General features: G+C 48.4%; 2 protein-coding genes across 15 annotated transcripts in view; one reads left to right on the forward strand and one right to left on the reverse strand.

Annotated features, from left to right (window-relative positions):
- The window catches only part of ATRIP (ATR interacting protein), a 25,938-nt gene continuing 3,947 nt past the window's right edge, over nt 1-21,991 (reverse strand). For 2 of the 12 annotated variants that reach the window (XM_058442314.1, XM_058442315.1), the window contains exons 4-14: nt 16,134-16,267; nt 14,107-14,277; nt 11,499-11,617; nt 8,503-8,660; nt 6,476-6,571; nt 6,022-6,151; nt 5,140-5,829; nt 1,756-1,892; nt 1,506-1,597; nt 976-1,056; nt 161-805 (exon numbers count right to left, since the gene is read on the reverse strand). In XM_058442314.1, coding sequence (XP_058298297.1) covers nt 356-805; nt 976-1,056; nt 1,506-1,597; nt 1,756-1,892; nt 5,140-5,829; nt 6,022-6,151; nt 6,476-6,571; nt 8,503-8,660; nt 11,499-11,617; nt 14,107-14,277; nt 16,134-16,267 — 2,258 coding nt within the window. In that variant the 3' untranslated portion in view covers nt 161-355. The other 10 variants (XM_032161660.2, XM_032161661.2, XM_032161659.2 and 7 more) reach the window with 10 other exon arrangements.
- The window catches only part of CCDC51 (coiled-coil domain containing 51), a 14,075-nt gene continuing 11,744 nt past the window's right edge, over nt 19,661-21,991 (forward strand). For 2 of the 3 annotated variants that reach the window (XM_058442321.1, XM_058442318.1), the window contains exon 1: nt 19,661-19,944. The gene's annotated coding sequence lies outside the window, so the exon portion shown is untranslated. Of the gene's footprint in view, nt 19,945-19,979; nt 19,987-21,991 lie in introns of those variants that run through there. The other variant, XM_058442319.1, reaches the window with a different exon arrangement.

Below are 21,991 nucleotides of genomic sequence, written 5' to 3' on the forward strand. Positions count from 1 at the left end.
GCTGGTCACTGCTTTAATCAGTTGATGTGGTAAGGAAAGGAGTGGTGCTGGTGCCACCATGTGGCTGGATGCTCAGGGCCTCAGCCACACTCCACCTCGGGGTCTTCCACATCGGTTTCCGCGGCACAGAGGTCATCCAGGGCTGCCTCTGAGACAAAAAGGAGAGGTTCCTGGTGAGGGCCCAAAGGTGCCAGGGCCTAGGGCAGGTCCCACCTCTCCTCCCCCAACGTCCGCAGGAACTAACCAGTCCCTTCCACAAACCAGGCCCTGCTCCCTCAGCTACTGCAAACAAAGTGATACAAAGGCAATTCAAACATGGGTATTTCTGGAAAAACCGTGGCTCTGCCAGGCACACTCAACAGACAGGAGCAAAAGGCAGCCCAATATGCTTGGAGAAGAACTGAGGCAGGAAGATAAAAGAAAACGGCCCCAGTGCCAGAACAGGCCACAGTGGGCGGGGGCCTGCTGAGGGGATGCCCAGGAATCTGACTTGTTGGGGAACCTCTGGGAGAAGCCGTGGGGGCTGGGCAGGAGGGCCTCTGGTAGGCTCACCTTCACAGTCGGTCACATCAGGAAGCCCTCGTATGAGCATGCTGACCCCCGGCATCACCTGGTCATACTGATGCAGCACCTCCACGCAGTGCATCATGAAGAGCTTGTCCTTCTGCGATAGGCCGTGCAGCAGCAGCACCGTGTCCCGCAGACAGCGCACTGTCCGCCTCTGCTGGTCAGTCCTTGGGGGCCCCCCTGCCCTCCGCACTGTCAGCCACTGTCTGTGCAACATCACAGTGAGCGCTCTGACCACCTGGGAGAGAGGGGGTGCAGACTGAGGTCTGGTGCCACCATGGCCTGTACCCTAACAATCCGCTCAGCCTAGCCACCTCAGATGAGGAGGTTTGCAGTGGGGCCTACAGTCCTTGCACAGGGCCCCCTTACCACCACAGAACTGCCAGCTGTTGGCCCCTACCCACTCACCTCCACATTACACTGGCAGTTGGAGCCAGTGACTGGGGGCAAGGGGCTCTGCACACCAAGCTTAGCCAGGAGCCACACCACCTAGAATAAGAACAGATCGGTTCCATCCTGGGCAGAAGGAGACCAGTCCCTGCGAGGGTTTTCTCAAGCTTCTATAAGAGTTCACTTGTGTCAGCAACTGCTTGTCTGTACAAGTGGGGTCCAAGAAGTGGTGTGGGACCTTCCCAGGGCAGACCCAGGACGAGCACCCATGTGTCATCAGCAACCCACCTGCCTCCAGCCCCTCATTCTGCCCCCAAGCCCCAAAGCCAAGACAGGATCAGTCATCAGGCAACTCTGCCAAGTCCTGTCTGCACTGCATCTGTGTGGTGCACAGCCCCCAAACTGAGTTTACCTCTTTAGCTGCTTGATCAACTCTTGTTACTAAAAGGAATTAAAGCTCCCTTTCTCCCCAGTGGAAAGAAAGGAGATTCTGTTGGTTCTTAGGATGGGGTGGAGACAGTGTCCAGAAGGGGCTCTGGAGTTTTTACCTCTTGTTCCAGCTGGAGCCATTGTGTCTCCGAGGCCACTCTGTCAGGCCGTGATGTGATGTACATGTACAGCAGCAGCAGGAGGCAGCCTTCTGAAAAGGATAGCGCGCCTCTCACTCAGGGTGCCCTTTCTCATGAAGAGCCTGGGCTACATGCTGCAGAAGCCCTCCGAGGCCCTTGACCCTGTCCCCACCCCAACCCTTCCCTTGATCTGCAGAACAGTCCAGACGCCCGCCCCACCCTGCTTTACCCGAGTGGGAACAGAGCTGAGGTGCCAGCTGGTTGTGGTCCGCCAGCAGGGAGAGGAGCTCAACAGCCAGCAGCACGCTAGGCAGGGGTGTCTCTGGGCTGAGGCACTTTGGCAGCACTTGGAACACACACTGGAACCTAAAAGACAGGGACCCAGCGAGACGTGACACTCCCCAACCCCAGCTCCATAACCTACCCTCACATTCCACTAGAGATAACAGAAAATTGAGCAAGGCAGTACGAACAGGTGAGTTGGTTCAGCCAGACTTGGGTTTCAGTGCTGGCCTGACCCCCACTTACTTGCTATGAAACTTGTTTCATGTGAACAAGTGGACACTTCCACTGCAAGACTGCTGCAGCTGAGAGGATAGGCCCTCATCTGGCGTAGCATCACCCAGGAAGTGGGATGACCTCCTGGACCTGGGATGCCTGGCTTCCACATGCTCCGAAACAGGGATACAAGTCCTAACTTATGTGGGAGAGAAATGTTCTGTGCCCACAGAAGGACCGGCCAGGGCTCCAGAAGTGACAAACATGGCCTTGGCTATGGTTGGATCTTATGAGACCTCTCACAGGGCAAGGAAAGCCATTTTCTCTACTTGCTAGAAAACATATCTGCTGCCAGTGGGAGAATGTGCCTACTGTGGGGTGTGCACGAGGGAGGGGTTCTGGGCACACTGCCCCAGGTGTCAGGGGCAAAAGGAAAGCTATTACCAATAAACCAAGCCCCAAGGCAACTGCTGCTGTTTGCTCAACCCACATAGCCTAGAGGGGCATGATGGACTGGCCTGGTGGGTGGGGAGAAGGGCAATTCTGAAACACTCTATGGGGTCTGGCCAGGTGTGTACCCCTTCAGACATCTGCAGTTTCTAAGCACAGAAGGTCAAGATATCCCTCAGTATGTCCTTAGGAAGTAAGGTCTCACTATGTGGGATGAACTCACTTTAGAGCAAATCCTGCACAGCAGACAAAAAGTTCAATGCTTTTTAGTTGCCAGGGTGTGCAGACCTTTGTGGGAAGCTGGAATTTAATATGGTTGTTACCTGGCTTCACTACTGGGCTGTAAGAGGTCCAATATCTGCCACTCGCAGAAGGTACTGCAAGGAAAATCCACCTTTATATACAACACAGTGGTTTCCAAGTTATTTTTTGATAGCGTAAGAACTTTTTTTTTTTTTGAAACGGAGTCTCGCTCTGTCACCCAGGCTGGAGTGCAGTGGCGCAAACTCAGCTCACTGCAACCTCCGCCTCCAGGGTTCAAGCGATTCTCCTGCCTCAGCCTCCCAAGTAGCTGGGAGTACAGGTGCCTGCCACCACGCCCAGCTACTTTTTTGTATTTTTAGTAGAGACGGGATTTCACCATGTTAGCCGGGATGGTCTCAATCTCCTGACCTCATGATCCACTCACCTCGGCTTCCTGAAGTGCTGGGATTACAGGCATGAGCCACCATGCCCGACCCCTAAGAACCTTTTTAAATGAAATTTTTTGAAGAGCTCCAGTACATGACATAGATAAGCATCCAGCCATGGCTGTGTTTTGAATGTCCCTGTGGACAAGCTCAACAGGAGTGGAATGATGGTGTGTCTACCACCAGTAAAAACATGGTTTCTGGGATTCCTTTTTTTGAGATAGGGTCTCACTCTGTCACCTAGGCTGGAGTGCAGTGGCACGGTCATAGCTCACTGCCACCACAACTGGCTAATTAAAAAAAAAAAATTGTAGAGATGATGCTTTGTTGCCCACACTGGTCTCAAACTCCTGGGCTCAAGTGATCCTCCCAACTTGGCCTCCCAAAGTGCTGAGATTACAGGCAGGAGCCACTGTGCCCAGCCTGGGATTCATTCATTTAACAATTATTAAACAAATAACCAAGGCTGGGCCCGGTGGCTCACGCCTGTAATCCCAGCACTTTGGGAGGCCAAGGCAGGTGGATCACCTGAGGTCCGGCATTTGAGACCAGCCTGGCCAACATGGTGAAACCCTGTCTCTACTAAAAATACAAAAAATTAGCCAGGTGTGGTGGCAGATGCCTGTAATCTCAGCGTCTCAGGAGGCTGAGGCAGGAGAACTGCTTGAACCTTGGAAGTGGAGGTTGCAGTGAGCCAAGATCATACCACTGTACTCCAGCCTGGGCAACAAGAGTGAAACTTCGTCTCAAAACAAAAACAAAAACAAACAAATAAACAACAAAAAAACAGCCACTATGAGCTGGGCCCCTGCTGGGCACTTGAGTGCTGGGTCTGCCTGATCCCACTGCCCACACTATACTGCGGTGCTGTGTCCAGCTCTGAGTACCACCTTTAGCATGGGCCAGACCAACCAAAAATATTCAGATGGAAACAGATCTAGGAAACAGCAGTGCTGAACTCAGAGATGAGATGATTTAAGATATATTCAGCCAGTGGAATCATTCCAACATAGAAACTGACCCTTTGAGGCCGGGCGCGGTGGCTCACGCTTGTAATCCCAGCACTTTGGGAGGCCAAGGCGGGTGGATCACGAGGTCAGGAGATCGAGACCACGGTGAAACCCTGTCTCTACTAAAAATATAAAAAAATCATCCGGGCGTGGTGGCGGGCACCTGTAGTCCCAGCTACTCGGAGAGGCTGAGGCAGGAGAACGGCGTGAACCCGGGAGGCGGAGCTTGCAGTGAGCTGAGATTGCGCCACTGCACTCCAGCCTGGGCGACAGAGCGAGACTCCATCTCAAAAAAAAAAAAAAAAAAAGAAACTGACCCTTTGGTAGAGTGCTGAGAGGGAGACTGGATTACTGGATGAGGGGGTGGGCTGGCTGTGTTCACAGTTCTCCCCAATCTTGCGGCTCTGGAATCCCAAAGGAGGAATTTATGATCACAGTGTTCATTCGCTAGTTTCACTGTAATACTACTACCCACAAACCTTAAGAGGAACAGGCCACCCCAGATGCATGCTAAAGATGGGCACAGTGACAGGCAGAGACTCCCAGCAAGGTCAGCCCATGGGCCGCAGACCCTCCCCACATCCTCTGCTTCCTTAGGGAACCCACTAAACTTCAACGTGCTAGTGATATGTCGTCTTCACCTTACCCACATCTCAGGTTCAGAGGCCCCTTGTCTTAACCCTTGCCCTGGGGCAGGGCCCTCCTCCACAGAGGTTAGCAGCCTCCTTTAATCATGTGTGCCTTTTGCTTACCTGTTGTTCAGGGGCAGAATTAAACCAAATAAACCACTTCCTTGGTTCTCCCGTTTGGCCCCACTTCCCATCACTTCAGAACTCCCTGAACCAAGCCTTAGAACTAACTAGTGTAGATAAGTCAAGATGTGAGCAAAGTACAAGTGCCATGGGTTAGACCTTAAGAGGTCAGGTGAGACCCACAAAGAATCATGACTCCTATGCTGCTTGATACCTGGGCAAGAAATCACAGGAAGTGTTTTCCGCTAATTTCACCAAAACCTTAAGGCACTGGGTCAGGACACTGGCTTGAAGGTGTCCTGTTGCTGCAGAAGAGAAAGCCAACAGGTGAAGAAGCATCTTCAACAGTGGGTGCTGTCCTTGGTCATCAGCAACCCCCCTTGGGGCTGAGGTCATATCTCCATCACTAAGCCTGTGAACCAGGCTCCCGTTTCCTTCCCCAGCAGCAGAATCTGCCCCCACTCCTGACAGTAATAGGGAGACGACTGCTCCGCTGTGGCACACCAGGTGCTGAAGAATGCTAAGTGCAGTCACAGAGAAGCCTTCCAGGATGCACACTGAGTCCTCAGAGTTGGTCTCTACCCCAGAGCTCACGCAAGAGGAATGTGTCGGTGAGTCCCCAGGTGCTCCACTTCTCTTAGCAGCTGCCAAGTCCTGCAGGGCCTGGCAGTGTAAGCCGATGAAGAACTGTACAAGGGGGAGGAAATGCACGGCTCCAGGAAGCTGGCAGAGTGGGAAGGCCCTTCTGCCTCCCTCTGCTGGGTCTCCATCACGTGAGCACTCATTTCTGGCAACCAGATTCAGTCCAGTGAATGCCAGGTTCTGTGCTTCTCTCAGGGCTGAGAGGGAAAATGACCCATCATAAGAACCTGTGGTCCTGAGGCCTGACATTCCAGCCAAGGTACTGGCAACAAACACAAAGAAAAATAGATAAGTGTGGGATGGAGATAAGGTCAAGAGCCCCAAACAGCCTGCCTGCCAAATTCTCCAGGCTCCTTGCCCTTCCCACAGACTTCCCAGGCTGACAAGGGCCAGAAAGGAATTTGCTTCCAGGAAGCTCCTTCCCAAACAAGCTTTCCAGGAGTCTTATGCTTACCTGCCAAACCCTGGTGGCTGCAGGGGGGTGCCAGCAGGAGACTCAGAACTACTACTCAGGAGGTGGCAAAGGCTTAGGGATGACTCTGGGATCAAAGGCTGCTTCAGGAGCAGGTTTATCAAAATGGAACCTGCAGAAGACAAGGTGATTCTAGAAGGTTCTGACATGGGAGATCTTTTCGGTGGCTTTCAGAAGGAAACAGTAAGGATTCTTTGGATGCCAACTGTCCTCTAAGCTGCCACTAAGCCCCAGGAAGATGCCTGTGGGTGCGGAAGGCTCTGGGACATACCTGCCCTTGGCCCTTTCCACTTTATAAAGTCTTCTGCTTAAGCCACATACTTTGACTTCCCTGGACTCTCTGCCCAGGGTGCCAGTTCTCAGAGGCCTGGGCAATTCTTCTGCATATCACTCAGAGCCATGCAGGCCCCTGCAGGAGAAGCAGGGATTCTGGTACCTTGAGTGTTTGATCTCTGTTTCCAGCTGTCAACAAAGCTTTTCTGGGCCTCTTCTTGTTTTATGGAGTCACCTCTCAGACTGTGGGTCTTACTATCTGAAATGTGATAAAATGTAAATCAAAACTTGAGCACAGAAGCATGGGCATATTAGAAACTTTTACATGCAATGAGTTTAAAACACAGGCTGTTCTACTTCTTTGACCTTGGATCAAACAAGAGCCAAAGCAGCTCAAGAGCCCTGCATCTTTTACCTTCCTTATGTAAAACAGGAACTCATACAAGGAAAGAAAAAGAAAATCAAGCTGTTTGCCTCACTCAAAATGAGGCAATTAGATAAAACAGTAACCACTAACATTGACATGGTGCTTGTTACGTGCTAGACAGTGTTCTGAGAGCTCTACATACTTCAGCCCATTTGTTCCTCAGTGGCCCTACAAGATTTATCATTAGGTCTGTTTTACATATAGGGAAACTGAGGCACAGAGACTAAAGGACTTGCCCAAATCATATAAGCCAGTAAGTAGCATTACTGGGACTCACATCCAGGCTACTGGGCTCTACTGCCTGCTTTTAACACTACTGTACACTGCCCCTTTAGCTGCTAGATGCCAAAAATGTAAGTGGGCTACAGTTTCTCAGAAGTGTTATGATGGCCAAAGATTTGAAAGGTTGATGGTAAGAAGAGGGTCAATGTATCTGATTTATAAGATACACTGACACAGCAGTCTGAAAACCTACTGATTAGTTAGATTGTCTCTCTCTAAAAAACAGCAGCATCCCCTCAATCTGGACTGAGTTATAAAAACTCAAAAGCTGGACTACAAAAGGAAAACAGAGGCTGGGCACAGTGGCTCATGCCTGTAATCCCAGCACTTTGGGAGGCTGAGGTGGGTGGATCACGAGGTCATGAGATCGAGACCATCCAGGCCAACATGGTGAAACCTGTCTCTACTAAAAATACAAAAATTAGCTGGGCGTGATGGTGCATGCCTGTGGTCCCAGCTACTCAGGAGGCTGAGGCAGAAGAATCGCTTGAACATGGGAGGCAGAGGTTGCAGTGAGCCGAGATCACACCACTGTACTCCAGCCTGGTGACAGAGTGAGACTCCGCCTCAAAGAAAAAAAAAAAAGAAAAGAAAAACAGATTCCTGCATACTAGCTAGGTTTTTGGCATGGTCAATTGATGCTGTGATGGTTTAAAAATATGCCCACAAACATGATGGCAGGTCCCTGTAATCCCAGCTATTCGGGAGGCTGAGGCAAGAGAATTACTTGAACCCAGGAGGCGGAAGTTGCCATGAGCCGAGATCGTGCCATTGCACTCCAGCCTGGGTGACAGAGTGAGACCCCATCTCAAAAAAAAAAAAAAAAGCCCACAAATGCTTTGACACACCTCCCTTCAAAAGGTATAAGCTTGGGGGGAGCGGGGAGGGATAGCATTAGGAGATATACCTAATGCTAAATGATGAGTTAATGGGTGCAGCACACCAACAGGGCACATGTATACATACGTAACAAACCTGCATGTTGTGCACATGTACCCTAAAACTTAAAGTATAATAATAATAAAATAAAAAAAATTGAAAAAAAAAGGTATAAGCTTGGTTTCCCCCATTGAATGAAGCCCAGACTCAGTGATTTGCTTCTAACAAACAGAATGTGGCAGAGGTGATGCTGTGTGACTTCTGAGGCTAGGCCATAAATGGATAGCTTCTGCCTGGCTCTCTCTCTCTGGATTTGCTAGCTTTAGAGGAAGCCACCCACCAGGTTATGAGGATACCCCATATCCATGTGCAGAGGCCCATGTGGCAAGAAATTACACTGCCAGCCATGTGAGTGAGCCACCTTGAAACAGATCCTCCAGCTTAAGACAAGCTTTCAGTGATTCCAGTCCCTGCAGAGATTGTCCCCTCTGTGCCCTGTCAGAATTGCTGATCACAGAAATTGGGAGAAAATAAATAATAATTGTTTTAAGCCACATATTTGGGTAGCTTGTTATACATCAACAGATGACTAATGGACTTACCCTCTTTGCCCACCAGAGGCTTGTATCCTGACTCCGTCTGGCAGGGGTGGGGAAGGGACATGTTAGCACTAAAAGACTCCTTTGTAGGAAAAGATGTTTTTCCAAATTGTGGAGAACATGCTTCTGGCTTTATAACCACAGAAGGGTTTTTCCTAGGACTGGAAAAAGTTAACTATGAAAGCAAAGTAATGATTCTACTAAAACCATTCAAAATATCTGGTTACAAAATTTCTAACAAACTTTAAACTTTTCATGTCTAGGTGTTTTAACCAAAGGTTTTATCTATTATATGTCTACCATTCTTTGTCAGGGGAGCAGTGCAAAATTCCAGACATTTGTTTTTCTTTTTTAAAAATATTTTTAAATTTTAATTTCTCTATAGAGGTGGGGTTTCGCTAAGTTACCCAGGCTGGTCTGAAACTCCTGAGCTCAGGTGATCCACCCGCCTTGGCCTCCCAAAGTGCTGGGATTACAGGCATGATCCACTGTTACTGGCTAATTCCACGCATTTTGATCCAAATTATTGAAAAAGTCTTTTACTCATTTTTATATTTTTCTAATCATCCAAAAATATAATATTAGCCATAATTCCTTTACTATTCTTTATTATCACTATTTACAATTCCACCAAAACATTTTTTTTTGAGACAGAGTCTTGTTCCGTTGCCCAGGCTGGAGTACAGTAGCATGATCATAGCTCACTGCAGCCTTGACCTCCTGGGCTCAAGCGATCCACCCATCTGTAATCCCAGCCTCCTGAGTAGCTGGGATTACAGGCACACACCAACATGGCCAGCTAATTTTTTTTTTTTTTTTTTTTTTTTGGTGAGACAGGGTCTCACTCTGTTGCCCATGCTGGAGCCCAGTGGCACAATTATGGCTCATTGCAGCCTCCACCTCTTGGGCTCAGTGATCCTCCCACCTCATCCTTCTGAGTAGCACAGGGACTACAGGTGTGCAACCACCACATCTGGCTAACTTTTTATTCTTTCTAGAGTTATTTCTAGAGATACAGTTTCACCATGTTGCCTAGGCTAGTCTTGAACTCGTGGGCTCAAATGATCTGCCCACCTCAGCTTCCCAAAATGCTGGGATTACAGGCATGAGCCACTGGGGCCGGTAATTTTATTTTTTTTTTAGTAGCAATGGGGTTTTGCTATGTTGCCCAGGCTAGTCTCGAACTGCTAACCTTAAGCAATCTTCCTGCCTTAGCCTTCTGTGTAGCTGGGATTGCCTGTGTAGCTACCATGCCTGGTGCAAAACATCTTTTCAATGTGGAACAAACTATATTTTTTTTTCTGGAATGGAGTCTTGTTCTGTTGCCCAGGCTGGAGTGCAGTGGCGTGATCTTGGCTCACTGCCACCTCTGCCTCCAGGTTCAAGTGATTCTCCTGCCTCAGCCTCCCAAATAGCTGAGATTACAGGCGCATGCCACCATGCCCAGCTAATTTTTATATTTTCAGTACAGACAGTGTTTCACCATGTTGGCCAGGTTGGTCTCGAACCCCTGACCTTGAGTGATCTGCCTGCCTCATCCTCCCAAAGTGTTGGGATTACAGGTGTGAGCCACTGCGCCCAGCCAATGTGGAACAAACGATTTTTTAATGGTCACAAGACTTCCAGGCTGGGCGCAGTGGCTCACACCTGTAATCCCAACAATTTGGGAGGCCGAGGCGGGTGGATCACCTGAAGTCAGGAGTTCGAGAGCAGCTTGGCCAACATGGTGAAATCCCATCTCTACTTAAAAAAAAAAAATACAAAAAAAAAACTAGCCTGGCGTGGTGGTATGTGCCTGTAATACCAGCTACTTGGGAGGCTGAGACAGGGAGGTGGAGGTTGCAGTGAGCTGAGATCATGCCACTGCACTCCAGCCTGGACAACAGAGCAAGACTCTGTCTAAAAAAAAAAAAAAAAAAAACTTCCAATAGAATGCAAAGACTTTAAACAGAAAAAGGGCTATCAAAATAAATATCAAAATTTTGATAAACCTACTAGGTATGTTGAAAACTGAGCAACTTCTCAGTGCCAATGTCTTTATGGTAGAGAAGCAGTATTAACCCTCTGATCTGATCATATAATGCTGAGGTCTTTCTGTTACTGATGTATGAAGAGGATCCCCTCAGCTCTCTTGTCCTATGTGGACAATGCAAGGCATGGAGAGTTCAGTTTCACACACTGCCCATTATGAACAAAGGCAGCAGAATGTTCAAAACCAGAAGATGCCCTGACTGACACTGTTCAAATTTCAAGACTGGGCCAGGCACAGTGGCTCATGCTTGTAATCCCAGTAGTTTGGGAGGCCCAGGCTGGCAGATCATTTGAGTCCAGGAGTTCGAGACAAGCCTGGCCAACATGGTGAAACCCCGTCTCTACTAAAAATACAAAAATTAGCTGGGCGTGGTGGTGTGTGCCTGTAGTCCCAGCTACTCAGGAGGCTGAGGGAGGAGAATTGCTTGAACCCAGGAGGCAGAGGTTGCAGTGAGCCGAAATTGTACCACTGTACTCCAGCCTGGGTGACAGAGCGAGACTCTGTCTCAAAAAAAAAAAAAGAAAAAAAAAGTTGAGCACATCTGACCACAAAGGATGGGGCTGTTGGACAAGGGTCCCCAGACAGCAAATGAGAAAAAATATTCCAAGTAGCTGGAACTAAAATACACTCATGCTTACAACAAAATCAGTTAAACAAATTACATAAAAGTAAAGACCGGCCCACCCCCAAAATTTGGAGATCATTTTTCCAGGTCTTTCTAGTCCTGAAGAATTATGTTTATAAAGTGCCATACAGAGGCAGCATTTCTAGAGTATGGGCCTTTATGCTGTGATGTCTCAAACCATGCAAGCGTCATCTAAACTACCTCTGAATCCTTCAGGAAAAGAGGATCTCTGCCCAGGTGGAGGGGTCTAAATGGCCTTCATTTAGGACCAGCCTGACATTGTTATGCAGATTTTTTACTAAATAATGCAAAACTGAACTATCCCTCCAGCACCATCATTACCTGACATGGGAAACAGAGGGAGCAGCCAGTTTATTTGCTCGTTCACTGGTCTGGAGCTTTGTCCTTAATTCATTCATCTCTGCATCTTTAAACTGGAGTTCAGACTGCAATGATTGGAGCTGGAAGGCAAAAGAAACATGCTTGTAATGGCCCCATCATATACACAAAAATATCTCTGGGCTTCAAAATCACAAGCCAGTAAAAGACAAACAATGAAAAATACATATGAAAGTCTGCTGTGACATAAACGTCCTAAAATATCAAACATTAGCTTTCTTTCTGAAAGACAATATGGTACTCTATCTCCTGACCTCGTGATCCGCCCGCCTCGGCCTCCCAAAGTGCTGGGATTACAAGCGTGAGCCACCGCGCCCGGCCAGACAATATGGTACTCTAAAAAGATACTGGACTCTATTGTAAGGGTAGTTTGTGAGGGTTTAAATACCAGCCCTGGCCAGGTGTGGTGGCTCAGGCCTGTAATCCTAAGCACTTTGGGAGGCTGAGGCGGGAGGATCGTTTGAGCCCAGGAGTTCGAGACCAGCCTGGGCAAAATAGTAAGACCTTGCCTCTACAAAAAATTTAAAAAATAAAAAAAAAAGAATTAAATACCAACCCACCATTTATTTAATGTCTTTGAATCCTAACTTATTTGTAACATAAAACACCTGTCTTCATGATAGTTGGGAGGATTAAGTAGAATGATGAGTGTAAAATACCCAGCATAGAGCTTGGTAAGGTGCCCTATGTCAGCAGTAACATATTGACCTTTATTAATGAACGCACTGGTGCACAATTCCAGGTCTTCTTCAAAGTTTGGGCAGAGGAGTTGGAACAGTTTACCAAGACACTATGCAGTACAGAGAAACCTGCTGCTCTGGCCTCCAGGTGCTATAGCCAACAGTAACTGCCCTCATTCCCCAAGCACACTCTGTGCCAGGCCCAGCACCAAACACAGTAAGTGTAAGAATGTGTGAGTCTCCCAACAACCTTTCTGGTTATGTTTTGGAACAGATAAGGGAAATGAGCCAGGGAGCTTAAGTTACTACCCTGAGGTCACCGCTTATGTGTGATGAAGCCTGGATTCAAATTCAGGTTTGTCTGACCGCAAATTCCCTGCTCTTCATCACTTATACGGAAAGTTAACTATTGCGGTTAGTGTCGGGCATAGGTAAGTGCTTAAAGTTTGCTAAGTCTGCTGAATGAAACAATGAGAATAAGCTCCCATGTCCTTGAGACTGAAGCACGGGGAGGTGCTGAGGGAAAGTTGTGGTAGCTACTGGATACCCACTGTTTTCCTTTCCAGAATAGCGTTTTCCTTTCCCTGAGAAACAGGCTGGGCATGGTGGCTCGCACCTGTAATCTCAGCACTTCGGGAGGCCAAGGTAGGAGGACTGCGTGAGCCCAGCAGTTTGAGAACGGCTTGGGGAATATAGCAAAACCCCGTCTGTACCAAAATTTAAAAATTAGCTGTGCCTGGTGGTGTGTGTCTATAGTTCCAGCTACCTGGGAGGCTGAGGTGGGAGGATTGCTTGAGCCTGGGAAGTCAAGGCTGCAGTGAGCTGTGATTGCACCACTGCACTCCAGCATAGGCAAGAGAGTGAAACCCTGGATCCTGTCTCAAAAAAAAAAAAAAAAAAAATCAATAATTTCCCTACCTCTGACTATTTTATTAGAATGGGAGCTGTCATTTTTTTGTTTTTGGTTGCTTTTGGTTACAGCAATTGGCCAGGGACAGACAATTGACTCAAGTTAGACCAATCAGAGCCTTTCTCAGAATTTTAAAACTTGAGATGAGGGAGCCTAAGTCTTTTTTCGAGACAGGGTCTCACTCTGTTGCCCAGGCTGGAGTACAATGGCATGATCATGGCTTACTGCAGCCTCAACCTCCTGGGCTCAAGCAATTCTCCCACCTCAGCCTCCTGAGTAGCTGGGACTACAGGTGCACACCACCATGCCTGGATAATTTTGTTCATTTTTTATTTTTCTTTTTTGTAGAGATGAGGTCTCACTAGTTGCCCAGGCTGGTCTCGAACTCCTGGCTCAAGTGATCCTCTCACCTCAGCCTCCCAAAGTGCTGGATTACAGGTGTGAGCCACTGCATGTGGCCCTAAGTCTTAATTCTGCTCTATATTTATAAAATACGAGCCTAGGAGCTTCTGGAGAACACACCCTCTACCATAAGGATAGAGACTGTTTATAGCATAGAGAATAAAAATGTCCTGGCAAGATTTAAGTCATTTAAGGTCCCACCACACCCCCGTTCTTCCCAGACTTGGATATGGAAGCAATACGTTTCCTTTTAGCCTAAGCTAGGTCAGTTGAGTTTCTGATCTAGCAAAAGAGCCCTAATGTAAGCCTGTTTCTAGAAATGCTAAGCTAGTTACTTATTCCTGCCAAGACCAACTACCACAGCAAAATAGAGTTTCACCTAAATCCCTTTCCAAAATATATCCAGACCCTGGAAGAAGAGTGGATGGCAATGAGATGACAGTAGAAAGTATTTAAGACAAACAAGTGTTGAAATCTCCCTGGAAGATTTACAGGCAACCCTGGTCAAAGGAAATCAGTGGGCAGGCAAAGCTGGTGCACAACAAATGCTCTGGGTCACCTTTTTGGAGAATTCCTTTTCCTTGTCACTGAGTGCTTGGGTTTTCTCTTGCTCAAGAAGAAAATGTGATCTTCTCTGTTCCTCTAGAACGGATTCCGTCTGATGTAGTGAGTCTCGCAAAATTTTAATTTCTCCATTCTTAATGAGAACTTCTTCTTCCATTACTTTCATCTGTAAATCCCAAATTAATCTTGTGAAAACTTTGTAAGAGAAAACTACTTAGGTACTTTGTTTTAAAATGTAGTTGGGGAGATGGAGAAAGCACAGGAAAAACAGACAAATTTGTAATCAAAATATATCCACAGCAACCAGATGTCACCATGGTCTGCTAGGCCTGTTCATGGGACAGCTGATATTCATCAAGATAGCTTAAGCATACACTTGTCACTCATGCATGCAGATTCTTTTTGCCAGGGAGGGGGATGGGGTTGCTTAGGCTGGAATGCTGTGGCACAATCATAGCTCAATGTAACCTCGAACTCCTGGGCTCAAGTGATCCTCTCGCCTCAACCTCTTGAGTAGCTAGGACTGGCCGGGCGCGGTGGCTCACGCTTGTAATCCCAGCACTTTGGGAGGCCGAGGCAGGCGGATCACGAGGTCAGGAGATCGAGACCACGGTGAAACCCCGTCTCTACTAAAAAATACAAAAAATTAGCCGGGCGTCGTGGCGGGCGCCTGTAGTCCCAGCTACTCGGAGAGGCTGAGACAGGAGAATGGCGTGAACCCGGGAGGCGGAGCTTGCAGTGAGCCGAGATTGCGCCACTGCACTCCAGCCTGGGTGACAGAGCGAGACTCCGTCTCAAAAAAAAAAAAAAAAAGAAAAGAGTAGCTAGGACTACAAAGCATGTGCCACTAGCCTGGCTAATTTTCACTTTTATTTGTAGAGACAGGGTCTCATTGTATTGCCCAGGCTGTTCTTGAACTCCTGGGTTCCAGCGATTCTCTCACCTTGGCCTCCCAAAGTGCTGGGATTACAGGCATGAGCCACCTTGCCTGACCAGATTCCTTTTTTTTGAGACAGAGTCTCGCTATTGTCGCCTGGGCTGGAGTGCAATGGCACGATCTCGGCTCACTGCAACCTTCACCTCCCAGGTTCCAGCAGTTCTCCTGCCTCAGCCTCCCGAGTAGCTGAGATTACAGGCGCCCGCCACAAAGCCCAGCTAATTTTTGTATTTTTAGTAGAGACGGGTTTTCACCATGTTGGCCAGGCTGGTCTCGAACTCCTGACCTCAGGTGATCCACTGGCCTCGGCCTACCAAAGTGCTGGGATTACAGGTGTGAGCCACCACGCCTGGCTGGATTCTTTAGGCTGTAAGAGGCATTAACAATCTGCGCTGGGTGTGGTAGCTCATGCCTGTAATCCCAACACTCTGGGAGGCTGAGGCCAGGGGTTTGAGACCAGCCTGGCCAACATGGTGAAACTCTGTCTCTACTAAAAATACAAGAATTAGCTGGGCGTGGTGGTGCACACCTGTAGTCCCAGCTACTCTGGAAGCTAAGGCATGAGAATCGCTTAAAACCAGGAGGCAGAGGTTGAAGTGAGCCGAGACTGTGTCACTGTACTCCAGCCTGGTGACAGACTCCATCTCCAAAACAAACAAAAAAATCTGGGTCACATACCTTGCACAACTAAAATTCCACATATTCCTGGTTTTCTTAGGGACCTACAGATGGTGATATGAAGAGTGTCTGCTTTCTTGCAAAGCTGCTAATGAAAATAGCAACCATTATGAAGTTGTGTTCTTCACATGAAGATATATGCTATAAATTCACCTCAGTATCCTAACAGTTTGTATCTCTTTTTGGATCTGGTATACAGTGTTTTTCTTCTTGCCTTTGCCATTAGGAATCTCACGATTTAGTTTCTTTCAGCCTAAACTTTCTGGCTTTCTTTCCCTAGTCTTTCCCCATGTCATAGGGATGAATCTAGACACTTGTTTTACAACTTTTGTATATTTTACTGTACAATGCTTTTAAACACATAAGTGAATGAATTAGCTACAAAAACCACAAGTTAAGTCACTTACCTTTTCTTTAAGTTCTTTATATTGTGCCTGAAGTACCTCTAATTCGAAATTATCTTTAATTGGAATATTTTCTCTGTTTTTCCCTGGAGGATTTTTTGACATGCCGTCTAATAATCTGTGGACCTTACGATCACCTGTAAAAAACAGTTCCATATACATTTCAGGACCCAACATTTTCCCACTTTTGCCAGAAAATGCTGAAAATACCCACTTCTTTTTTTTCTTTTTTGAGATAGGGTCTTGCTCTGTCACCCGGGTTGGAGTGCAGTGGGTGTGATCACTGCTCACTGCCACCTTGACCTTCTGGGTTCAAGTGATCCTCCTGCCTTAGCCTCCTGTGTAGCTGGGACTACAGGTGTGTGCCACCATGCTTGGCTATTTCTTTTTTTTTTTGTATTTTAGTAGAGATGGTGTTTCACCATGTTGGCCAGGCTGGTCTTGATTTCCTGTCCTCGTGATCCACCTGCCTCAGCCTCCCAAAGTGTTGGGATTACAGGCGTCAGCCACTGAGCCCAGCTGCCTGGCTAATTTTAAAATTCTTTGTAGAGATGGGGTCTCCTTATGTTGCCCAGGTTGGTCTTGAACTCCTGGGCTTAAGCAATCCTCCTGCCTTTGCCTCCCAAAGTGCTGGGAAGAATTACTCTTGAGAGCAAAGCAGAGAAAGATCTAGTAAGCAATATAGGTGTTTTTCAACCTAAGAACATGGTTCAAACTCATAAATGATCCTTCTTTTTTTTTTTTTGAGACAGAGTCTCGCTCTGTTGCCCAGGCTGGAGAGCAGTGGCGTGATCTCGGCTCACTGCAACCTCCGCCTCCCAGGTTCAAGCGATTCTTGTGTCTCACCCTCCTGAGTAGCTGGGATTACAGGCGTGTGCGACCACGCCCGGCTAATTTTTATATTTTTAGTAGAGATGGGGTTTCACCATATTGGCCAGCCTGGTCTCAAACTCCTGGCCTCAAGTGATCAGCCCGCCTCAGCTTCCCAAAGTGCTGGGATTACAGGCATGAGCCACCTCACCTGGCTGAAACTCATAAATGATCCTTCTAAAACAACAGATCCTATTACTCTTTCCCTATCCTTCATCCAATTCCAAGAGTCTCATCTAAAGCCTGAGGAGATCTCATTGGCCAGAACTCAATGATCTATTTATTATTCAGTAATAGTTACTGACCACATACAATATGCCAGGCATGTGAGGCTCTACAGGTACAATAGTGAGCAAAATTGATACTGTCCTTACACTCACAGAGCTTAAAAGACATTCGACAAATAATTACACAGATAAATATAAAATTACAACCGTGATTAAGAACTGCAGAAGAGAACAAATACAGGAAAGCCTATAACATGACAGCAATCTGACTTAAGCGGGATGACTGGAACATTTCCCTAGGGAAGACGTGAAGGAGCTGAGAGCTGAAGGACAAGTAGGAATTAACCAGATGAGTGGAGATGAATGAATGAAAAGTATACTCAATGTACAAAGAAAGAACAATGTATAAAGTTTCTGTATTGTAAAGAAGCAGAGAGAATTCAAAGAATGTTAGTGCAGCCAGAACCCAGAGTGAGAAAGGGCCAAACCAGGCTGGGCCTTGCAGGCCATGTTAAGGATTTTGGTCTTCACACTAGAAGAAGTGGGAAATTATTAAAGGGCTTTCACTGGGGTGTTCATGGCTGGGTGTGGTGGCTCACGCCTGTAATCTCAGCACTTTGGGGGGCCAAGGCGGGTGGATCACCTGAGGTCAGCAGTTTGAGACCAGCCTGGCCAACATGGCGAAACCCCGTCTCTACTAAAAATACAAAAATTAGCCAGGTGTGGTGGTGGGCACAAGTAATCCCAGCTACTTGGGAGGCTGAGGCTACTCGGGAGGTTGAGGCAGGAGAATCACTTGAACCTGGGAGGTGGAGGCTGTGGTGAGCCAAGATGGCACCACTACACTTCAGCCTGGGTGACAGAGTGAGACTCTGTCAAAAAAAAAAGGGGGGGTGGGGTTCATGTTTATCTAAGACACAGCCAGATTTGAGTTTTGAAAAGATCACTCAGAATGTGATGTGAAGCCTCACTTGTAGGGAGTCAAGATTGGAAATGGGAAACCAATTTAGCAGACCATTGTTCAAGGGAGGACTCATGGTAACATAGATCAGACAGTTGGTAGAAGCGATGTGAATAGGATAGATTCCAGAGAAGGATTAAGAAGGTAAGCTTGACAGGCTTTCCAAATAAATTAGATGTAGAGTCAAGGAAAGGGGAAGAGTCGCCTTGTGCCACTGGATGGAGAGTCGTGCTAGTTACTTCCTTGTGGAACATCTGGTCATCATTCTCTGAATGTCTGCTTTGCCGGCATCATGCTAGAAATGCTGGAGGAGGACTGGGTTTCCAGGAAATGATCCTGTTGAGTTTAAGGTGCCTTGAGACACCCAAGTACAGATGCAAGGTGCACTCAAAACCTTTCCCTTTCTGGGAGTCCTCAAGACTTCACTCATTCCTCAACTAGAATGTAAGCACCATGAAGAACAGTTTTTGTATTTTGTTCATTGTTAGGTCAGCTGCAGTTCCTCACGTTTGGGCACATAGCACAGTTTACTGGTTGTATAAAAGAATAAATTTACTTCATCTCTTGCCTGTGTCAGGCTCCTCCCATGCTCACACTGCCCAAGGGAGACAGTGAGCTTCATAAGATCTAAAGCCGCTCAAACTTGTCACAAGAAGGGGTCACCATGCATGGGTAGTGATGGTTCTGATGGTGGTGGTAGGTGTGTTCCAAGGAGCTCTGCTTAGAACCAAGAACCAAGTGGCCTAAACTTTAGAAAATAAAGTAAAATGTCAACTTAGCCTTCTGTGTTTCAAATCGGCTGTTTGACCTGGCTAATGCATTTCCCCCTAAAATCAAAGGACCTTCTGGAAGACAACCGCTGCTTAAATCAGGGTGTTTCCATATTTTAAAAAGGCGAAAAGGCAGGGCTGGCCGCGAGGTTCCGAAGCCACGGCCAACAGGGGGATCTGGCGCGGTCTGCAACTCCCTCCGAGCAAAAGGCCGCGAGGAGCACTCACTGGACACGTCCCGAGCCGCGGCCGGACATTGGCTCAGGGCCTGTGACGCGAGGGTGTCAAGCTCCTCCAGGTCGTCGGCAGTGAAGTCCCCATGCGCGCCGAACGGGTCATCAGGGTCCGGGGCAGCGGCCGCGGAGAAGCCCCGGGCCCGCTTGCTCGGGGGGTGCCCGGTGCCCGGCGGCGGGCCGGGGCGAGGCGCCGGGGGCTCGCTCCGCCTCTTGCTGCCTGGCGCGGAGGTCCCCGCCATGCTTTCCGCTCACCCCAAGTATCCGACAGCACCGAGCTGGACTTGCCTGCCGCCAGGCCCGAGCGCTGGACCAACCGTCCGCGCGCCGCCGCTAGCCTACGCAGCGAGTGCCCCGCCCCTGGCCCAGGGGCCAATCAGCTGGCAGGAGAGGGCGCGGAGGAATGACGAACGTCCGAGCGCGCCGCCACATCCGGCCCCGCCCGGTGTTCAGAGGTCCACGGTCGGGATTCGGCAGGTTTGCTGCAAGGACTCAGTGCGGCGCGACCCGTTACCGGAGAGGCGGGTCGGAGGCGCACCAGGTCCGCCGCGCGGGTGGCTTTGCGCTCCCTCCCTGGCATTCCGTGGAGGAGGGCCGCGCCGGAGCAGCTTGCCCTAGCATTCACGCGTGTTGCGTTTGAGTCGAGCCAGGCAGCATTCAGGGATGTGGTCTCCGTGACCTCGCTTCCCTTCTGCCGCCAGACCCACCTCCCACAAACCCCGAGGCTTTCTTGAGGAGAGTGTAATTTGTTGGGTGAGGAGTACGAATACAGCTGTCGTGTACAGACATCTTCGGGTATAGTGAATATTTCCCATGTGTACATTTGAGGTAGGCCCAGGGAGGAGGAAAGTCCAAGGAGGAATGATGTTTGGAGCTGTTCTTGTGTGGGAGGGGGTGGGAGCTGCTCAGGCTGTTAACATTCATTCCTCTGAGTGCTGGAGTGTTTTTTTTCCTAAGCCCTGGTTGTATAGAGTAGGGCTCAGGAGGTTAAGAAGTCTCCCTGTAAATGGCACCTGGGCTGTCCTACAGGTTGAGTCAAGTTAGCAGGATAGAGGGGTAGGAGGCTGGCACATAAGACTAACACGAGAATTCTACATTGAAAGGGAGGCCACACAAAGGCCAGGTAAGAGTTACCTGTGGCGAACAGAGGTAAAGCTTCACAAAGGAGCAGCAATTTGAGGTGGGCTTGCGTGCCTGACAAATTTTATTGGGCAGCTGTGGTGTGCAGAACAGTTAGCCGCAATAGAGAATTTGGCAATGGAGAGTAACAGGAGCAAGACTCTTTCAGCCTTACCTGCTCAGTGCCAAACTTCACCTGTGAGTGTCCTAGGAATGTTTGCGAAGGCATTAAATAAAAAGAGTAAATGAAAAAGAGAGTGCTATCAGGGCCTACAATGTCTAAGGAGTTTAAAGTTTTTTGGAGCAACTGGTAGTCTCCCTCAGATGGCTTCCGAAATGTTGCATGCTTAATTGCTGCAGGACTCTGGTCCTGGAGACAGGACTGTTCATTTGTTAAAGAGGGATAGGTTCCACCAAGTAACTTGCTCTCAGGAACAGTGTGCATCACTGGTGCTCAGGTTTGTTTTAGCAGCATACTGCTGGGTGCCAGCTGGCAAGGCCCCATAGGGAATGCCTGAAGCCTACTGAAGGGTGCTACTGGCTGTGCAACTTTCTGGAGAGGACCAACACAGGCTTCCCCCTGCCCTCTCTCCCGCGTTAATATGTAGTACATTAATCATGAAAGTTTTCAATATTCTAAAACCTAGTTTTGATTTAGCAAAGTCTCATAATGGTTCCAGGGCTCTCTTTGAAAATACATTCTCAGAGAAAGCTGAGCATTATTAACATAGTTGTATTAAGGGCCTGGGAGGGAAATCCAAATACTTGTGCTTCTGATTTTTTTTTTAAATAAATACAGGGTCTTGTTCTGTCTCCCAGGCTAGAGTGCAGTGGTGCGATCTTGGCTCACTGCAGCCTCGAACTCCTGGGCTCAAGTGATCCTCCCACCTCAGCCTCCCAAATGGCTGGGACTACAGAAATGCATCACCACACCCAGCTAAGCGTTTTAAAACATATTTAGCATACATTACGGATGGTCTCTGTCTTTGCATTTAGTGAGGGGCAAGCAGTAGGTATGCCTGGGACTCCAGTCCTGGGCAGCAGGAGGTAGAGTGAGCCCGTTTTGCCTCACCCCCAACCCCTTGCCTGGCACTGGCACCCCCTCCATCCACCAGCAAGTGGGCTGGGGGCTTCCCGCAGTTGCTGCCCTGGACCTGTTTTGTGCACATGGGGACTTCACTGCCAGCAACTTGGAGGATCATATAATTTGCCCTGCCCTGCCTCTTCCACAGTAGAGAAGTTGCTTGACAACAGGAACTGTTCCCTGGTACATACACCAGTGCCTGCATATAGCAGACGCCTTACATGAACAGATGAACAAGTCTCATCAAAACATACAGCAATTTGGATGTCACAACATAAAGATGGGTTTTCTTTTAAAAGCATAAATTCTGGTCAGGCACAGTGGCTCATGCCTGTAATCCCAGCACTTTGGGAGGCTGAAGCAGGCAGATCACTTGACATCAGGAGTTTGAAACCAGCCTGGCCAACATGGTGAAACTCCCCTCTACTAAAAATAGAAAAAATTAGCCAGGCATGGTGGCGGGTGCCTGTAACCACGGCTACTTGGGAGGCCAAAGCAGGAGAATAGTTTGAACCTGGGAGGTGGCGGTTGCATTGAGCAGAGATCATGCCACTGCACTCCAGCCTGGGTGAGAGTGAGACTCCACCCCCTCCCCCA

Source organism: Hylobates moloch, unplaced genomic scaffold (genome assembly GCF_009828535.3).
Source record: "Hylobates moloch isolate HMO894 unplaced genomic scaffold, HMol_V3 SCAFFOLD_8, whole genome shotgun sequence".
Lineage (NCBI taxonomy): Eukaryota > Metazoa > Chordata > Mammalia > Primates > Hylobatidae > Hylobates > Hylobates moloch.